The sequence below is a fragment of the Tinamus guttatus genome, unplaced genomic scaffold, assembly GCF_059628265.1.
Source record: "Tinamus guttatus ecotype Peru unplaced genomic scaffold, ASM5962826v1 Tinamus_guttatus_pri_ptg000314l, whole genome shotgun sequence".
NCBI lineage: Eukaryota > Metazoa > Chordata > Aves > Tinamiformes > Tinamidae > Tinamus > Tinamus guttatus.
The window spans coordinates 9,946,674-9,953,869 of record NW_028288848.1 but is presented as its reverse complement, the minus strand read 5'-3'; the positions used below and the strand labels follow the sequence as shown (position 1 = coordinate 9,953,869).

The following is a 7,196-nucleotide window of genomic DNA, read 5'->3' as shown; positions in this document are numbered from 1 at the left end:
CCTTTGATGTACAACAATTGTGCATGCATTAAGAAAGTACTGATTACAAAGAAAGTTTTCATACAAAATACCAGTCATTCATAGAAAATGATGACTCTAAGCTTTTTTAAGCACGATCTGCACAAGCAGCACTGTTTCTTCCTTACTTTCTGCACATGGTCACCCATGACACTTAGCAGTTATCTTAAGAAAACTCCACCTCACACCATATTGGCTCCAAGCACAAAAGAAAGTGATGATGTTCATCTGACTTTTGCTAGGCAAGATCAGAGCACACTAATACAGGCCAGATTAAATTGGTGGACAAAAGAAAGGGAGTTAGTAAGTAGCCCTTGCAGCCTGACAGCAACCTGATATTCCACCAAAGCTGTAGTGAGTGCTTCAGAAAGACAGTCCCTCTTTCCTAAAGGGGAGTATTCCTGCCAAGGACTATAGAATACCATCAGATTGAACAAACCAGTCCAAGATTAGCATCATTAGGAGGTGGTGGGGAGGACATCCACGTCTTATCCTTTTGCCTGCTCCACTGCCTGCATATTGTCCCCTGCTTCACTCAGTGCAGAGGAAGATCACAGTCCATTGTACAAGAGCAGGCACTAATAAATCTGCCTTCAGTTCTTGGGGAAAAAAAAAAAAAAAAAAAAAGAAGGTGAGAGCAAGCAAGCAATTCTTCATACGTCTAACTAAAATATTTTCCTTTAACAACAATCATTGAAGTGCATTCCGTTTTCAATCATATTCCTCTACAAGAACATTAGCATTTTGCTTATATTTAGCATTGTCACACGCATAGCTACGTTGCATAATGTTCCATGTGCTGTATGGTATTAGAGCTTTATAGAGGAACAATCAAACTGGGCAGCAAATCAGCACAGAGGTCTACAACTCTGGTCTAGTAGATTAAAAAAAAAGGAAAACCAAAACCCATTTCTTTACCCAAGCGAAATAATACTTACAAGCATTTTTTCACATACTGCCAGAAGTCCAGAATTACCTTGTCCCGAGTCAGTGTCACTGGAAGATTCTTTGATCGAAGGTCACACTTCAAAGGCCACAGATCAATCTCCAATACTTCTGGAAACTGAAATAGCTATACATATGACATTGTATATATACAGTTTTGTTTCCTCTAAATATTCGAAGCAACCTACCCATCATTTACTTGCAGGTAGAGCTTAACATATAAGCTTAATAAAAGTTTCATCTTGTTGATGAAAAGTTACAGGCACTGAGCAGAACTATCCCTATTTACCTCAAGCTTAATGCTCCATGAAAGTAACTACAGCATGTTAATATCCTCATGCTGCAGTCATTTATCATCTATGAAAAAGCCAATATTTAACAGGTAAAAAGCCTCAAAGACCAAAACAAGGTAACAAAGGGTAAACAAGTCAAGTATCAATGAATGATCATAGAAATAACATGTCACACAGAGAAATGTCACAAAATGGTGTTATGTATTCCACATAACTTCAAGAAACAAACTCCACAGATGCATTAAAACTTTCAAAATGGTAGTGGTTTTTATTTCTGTCAGACAAATTAACACACTTTGATTAATATGAATTTATTTCAACATTTGGGAGATACGGAAATTAATGACTAATCCAGAAATAAAATCACCACTCTTCAAAAAATATACTGAATGCTCAATATGTGTGTGAATTTTATACTGTTCCTCTGATGAGCCCTTAACGTTACATGATATCACATACAGGTTTGCAAGACAATCACATACAGATTGGTTTTCAGCCTCATTTGTGAGCCTTTGAGGTGTCTAAGAACAGCAAGTTCATACATGCTATAATGAAGCAACCTAAGCATATAGATTTCCAATGAGTTTTGATTCATCTCAAAAAATAGAGGTCCACAAACCAAGAAAGTTGAAAATATTATATTGGAATAAATACTCAAACCACAGTGCCCTGGAGGGAAAAAATCCATTAACATTAGCTTAAAAACAGAAAATACATTACTGTGTTTTTTCTGATTTTAGAAACCAGGACTTGAATAATGCAGTTTTCAATTGTTTTTGATTAAGATGAAGTTAAAAATTGCAGAGTACAGAAAAGTCTTCAAATAAGAAGCAATCTCCCTTTGTCATCTAAACCAAGCATGTATCAAACATCTGTACTACAGAACTCTTTATATAGAGCAGAGATTTTTCAACAGAAACTGGATTTTATCTTAGTGTCAACCCAAGAATTAATGTTTTAGATTCCAACTTGTTTAGTTTTCAATAATGTAAAGGAGAATTAATTCCACAAAAGCAGTTAGCCGTCTGTTCCTGTTCTTCAAGTCAAATGCCCCCCCCCTCAGGTTTTCTTGCTGCCTTCCCAGAAGAAACCCCCAGTCATGGAAATCTTTCTTTCCTTTCCTGTTTTTTTTTTTTCTTTTTCTCGGAGGGGCGGGAAACAGGGGAAAAAGAGGGGGGAGCAGGAGAGGCATAGGAGGAAGAGAGGTGTCATCTAATGAAGGTAACAACAAATCAATAATTAGTTTTCACAGTAAAATGCATCAGCTTTGCAGTTTCATTTGAAACCAAGAACAAATCATGAAACGTCATGAAAATATAAGATAAAAAAAATCTCCTAGAGTGATTACTAAATGAAGTTAAAATTACCACACTAATCAGTAAACCCCAGAAGAAAAGCAGATGCCTCATAGTACAGGTCCTACATTAAACAGTATCCACCTTCTACAATAAACCCATAAAATCGGTATGTTTGGCCATGTTGCACATATTTCCCCTTAAAAAACAGCGTACAGAAAAAAAATCGTTATTCCCAGTACGAATCCTGAAGTAGAAGCTCAAAACCAGGAAGTTAAAGATTAGCTAAAAGGATTTAAAATTATTTACAAATCCAGCACATAGAACTACCATAATGGCTTCATTTCCATCCTTGTAGTGGCTTTCACTCTCTTCCAGCAGCATCTGCGTTAGTGATCTATGATTGGCTGTATCACTGCTCATCTGTCATTTTAAGCAATTCTAGAAGAGCCCCAACCGCTCCAAAATATCCCTGTAAGCAAGACAAAGACAAAACAAATCCAATCAAACTCAAAAAAAAAAAAAAAAAAAAAAGACACAAACATGACCACGTAAGGCCTCCAGTTCTGGTAAAGCAATTAAAAGCACATTTCCTGCAAGATATGCCACCTTATGCCAAAAATTTCCTTATCTGAATTATGATTTAATTTGATCTTGCTTATGTACATGGAAGAACATAACACCAAAATGAATATTATGCCGTTCTCCAAGTTTTTCAAAAAAGACATTACAGAACCATGATAAGGACACCGTATGAGGGAGGGCAGCTTCCATTAGGAACCTTCCACCCAGCCGCCCTCACGACTGCGCTTAGCAAAACCGCCTTCTGTTTCCTTCCATATCCACAGAGGCACAGGACTGCGGAGGGGGGTGAGGAAGCAGAGCTACCAGATGTACAATGTTTAACAATAAATACTACAAGAGTAGTAGTAGTCAAGTCAGAGCTAACATAGATTATTTACAAATTAACTTGTAATTAAGGGATATTTACATAGAATTCAGTTTGTGCTTTCTCTTCAAAGTGATGCTAATGAATTTTCCCCCCTCCTCTCTTCTCTCCCCTCTTCCTCTCTCCTCTCCTTACAATAAAGGTAGGTTAACATCTATTTCCTTACCTCATGTTCCAAAAACAGAGCTTTGAGCTGACCCTTGGACCAATAATCCATAGCATATGCTAGCACCTTCATAGAAACCATATTAATTCTGAGAAAGTTTCCAACAAATACCACCTTGTCGATGTTCTGTAAAATTGAAAAGCAGACCAACATATATTAGATTCAGTTATGCTATTATTCTTAACGTGTTTCAGGCTCTATTAAAAATTAAAATGGGAATTTTGGGTTACATTTCAATTATCCAAACTAAAAACCCCCAAGAATTCTAGCTACTGACTGCCAAAAAGATCTGGCAACAGAAAAGAAGTTTTTTGTTCTTCCAAAGTCAGAGCGAGCGCCAAGTATCAGCCCAGGTAATTTGCAGTATTACGATTCTTTCTTCAATTTATCTGCGTATGATTTGGTTGCACTGAAAGGCCTCTATTAACCCTGCTTGTTTAACGAAGCAACCTTCTGGGCATCAAGATGATCATTAAATCCTCATGGAGGACTTCTGTGGAGTATGAGAAACGTTACCTTGGAGATAGGTTCTTTCACTATCTATTACATGAACATTGGTCCCATTTAAAAAATAAAAACGTGGCCAACATGATACTTTACATATATTGCTTCACATTTTACCCCTCTAAGTTAACTTGAGCCCAGTTTTTGTATAGAAACTTAAATATTTTTTAAACAGCAGAGCTACACCATCAACAAGAGCCTTTCCTGTGCAACCATCACTGCTTGTTACCAAAAATTTCAATACTTTCACAGTGCCTATAACTTTCACCAATCCCAGTGTGGTCTACAAGGCAAAAAAAGATGGTAACACTGATTCCGAGTGCGAGTGTGTCCATATCATGCACATGACACATCAGGACTGGTGCAGAAAATTCACTAGAATCATCAGCCAAACCCTGGATGCATAAGCTTTTAAAAGGAGTTTTGGAGGAAATCCTAGAAACATTTTCAAGCATCCTCAGCTGACCACCACCAGAGAAAAACCTGTCTAGATATTACAGATACTTAGTGTTACCTCACTTCAGTCATTCAGCTCTATGAAGTCTAACACTTGGCTCTGTAGCAATTTTAGCAGACTGCAGTTTTCAAGTGTTCACTACTACATATTTTACTACTACACACAGTATCCTCAACTGAATACTCAAAAGGTGTTGATACCCAGATACAATAGTTAATTCAGTACCTAACAACTTTAGAGATGGCTATTAGATTGGCCTTCTCAGTCAAAAACAAAGCAAAGCAATAATTATTTAAATAATTCAGGTTTAGAGCCAGCTGTGCGCTTAGACTGCAGCTACGCCAGCATGCATCCACATTATTGGAATGGATGTATGGGAGCTTATAAGGACCTGTGAAACTTCAAAATGCTGCTGCCAAACAAGGGTAAAAGCATTTGGCATCTTTCGACAGCACAGTTTTGGCTCTGCAAGTCATTTCTGATGAGGAGGAGAAAAAACCCACACCTAGTTATTTTTCTGTAATGCAATAGCAACAAATTAAGTTGAACTTTGAATTGCATTTTCACCAAAAATTTTTTGCTCACTGTACATGTGAAGCTACTTATATCAGAAAGTAAGCAATACCTATCACTGAGCAGAGCAGCTACTAAGTAAGTTCAACCAAGAACTCGTAACCCATCTACTTGTGTATATTGACAGGCAAATTCCATAGCAATTGTGTTTTCCAGCATTCCAGGCTTAAATTAAATAAATAAATAAATAAAAATGTTAAAAATGTAAAGATACCTAGATTTTACAACAGAAAAGAGCTTTGGCATTTTTCATTAGATTAAAAAAGAGAAAAAAAAAAAAGAAGAGAAGGAATGCCTCAGCTCTTCAAAAACAGCCCTGCCAATTTTCTTTTTAAATTGTTCACAGCTGAAATATTCCAAGTTGAAAGGCAAAAGTCTTAAAATGATGAAGGGTTTGTGGTGAAAGGCATGCTTAAGCTAACTGAATTACAACATCCTAGAAAACATGCACTTTTGCGTGTGTTTTGTTAGATTGTTCATCTATCTGGCAGTAGAAAAGCTTGAGTTTACATATCCCTGTGCCATTTAATTGGAGAGTGAAATCTGTATGAATGATGCAATAAAAAAAAAAAAGAAAAAAAAACCTGTGCACATTTTTGCAAAAGCTCTTGTGCAGATGGAACTTTATGAAAAATATAAGCCAGAGATATTGGTTTCCTTTATGTAGTCTACTGTGCCTAGGACAGACAAAATGTTTCAAATGATGTGTAGCCAAATGCTTCCAGACTATGGAATTTTTCTACCCTATTGCCAACTTTGTGCAAGCAAGCTTAGCTTTGAAGTTCTGTAGACAGAATATTTCATTTATTCCCCAGCCTCAGTCTCTTCCTGAACATATGCAAGTCATTTTCAACACAATATTAAAACTGCAATCACTGAAAAAAGTTATCAAAACTCATATTTCAGAGCATGTAAATTGATTTTGTCTAAGAACCTAAAGTGAGTTTCACCATAATCATAACCTAACACACATTATACTCCACAAAAAAAATTTAACACACTCAACTGCTGTTTAAGCATCTGAATCCCTTTTTGGGGAGCATTTAAACTATCAAGCCTGGTAAAGAGAGTCAGAGCTAGGTCTCCCAAATAAATTAGACAACTAAAGTTTAAGTGGAACAATAGCATTGCTTTTTAATGAGTGCAAGCTATATGGAGATAAGCTGAATCACTAAAAGTGAGTAGCTTTGCCTCACTGTTACCTTATAAAGCAATAGCGTGTTTGAAATATTTTCAATAATACTTAAAACTAAAAAGAAAAAAAAAAAACACACAAACATTTTCCTCCCTCCCCTTTCAAACTACAAGAAGTATCCGAGAAACCATATTCTCACATTGACTGGTGAGTGAATGATAGTCAGCATATCAAACCACATTCCTCCATAAAATACTATGGATCGTGTCCAATTTTTAAATAAGCCTGCCCTCCCTCCCCAAAAAAGGTTAATTTCTTCATAACAACACAAAAGCATTAAAGTTACATTAGAGGCCCATTTCCTCCTCTGAATGCATCACATGTGGCTCCCTGCTGAAACTCTCCATGCTTTGATAGCCCTGTACAATGCTGCTTGAACTCCATGCCACAAGGCAACACTGTAAAGAAGCTGAAAGCAAAGAGAACATGGAAAGAATCATCATGACTGAAAAAGTCAAACTGCCAAAAAAACAAAACAAAAAAAGTACATAGCCACTTTTCACAATGAAGGGATGTATATCAGTGGCATTTTACAGGGACACATGCTGAGACTTGTACTGCTCAACTACTTGAGAAGTGCTGTAAAAAGAGGGATTAGCAGCACAATGATAACGTTTATCAACACACAAAGTTGTTCAGGAGAGTCAAAATTAAAAAAAAAACCAGCAAAACAACGTCAAAGAAACCTATAATACTGAGTGCCTAAGTAATAAAATGGCAGGTGAAGGCTAGATTAAAAGACAGCAGAAAGAGGGCAGAGGGAGAGACATTCTACCAGTATCCAGACACAGCGATGGACTC

General features: G+C 36.8%; 1 protein-coding gene across 3 annotated transcripts in view; it reads right to left on the bottom strand.

Moving 5' to 3' along the window:
* Positions 1 to 2,486: 2,486 nt before the first annotated feature.
* Positions 2,487 to 7,196, bottom strand: part of PANK1 (pantothenate kinase 1) — a 33,660-nt gene continuing 28,950 nt past the window's right edge. For all 3 annotated transcript variants that reach the window (XM_010222045.2, XM_088528779.1, XM_010222046.2), the window contains exons 6-7: positions 3,667 to 3,792; positions 2,487 to 3,023 (exon numbers count right to left, since the gene is read on the bottom strand). In XM_010222045.2, the coding sequence (XP_010220347.1) occupies positions 2,964 to 3,023; positions 3,667 to 3,792 (186 nt within the window). In that variant the 3' untranslated portion in view covers positions 2,487 to 2,963. The remainder of the gene's footprint in view (positions 3,024 to 3,666; positions 3,793 to 7,196) is intronic.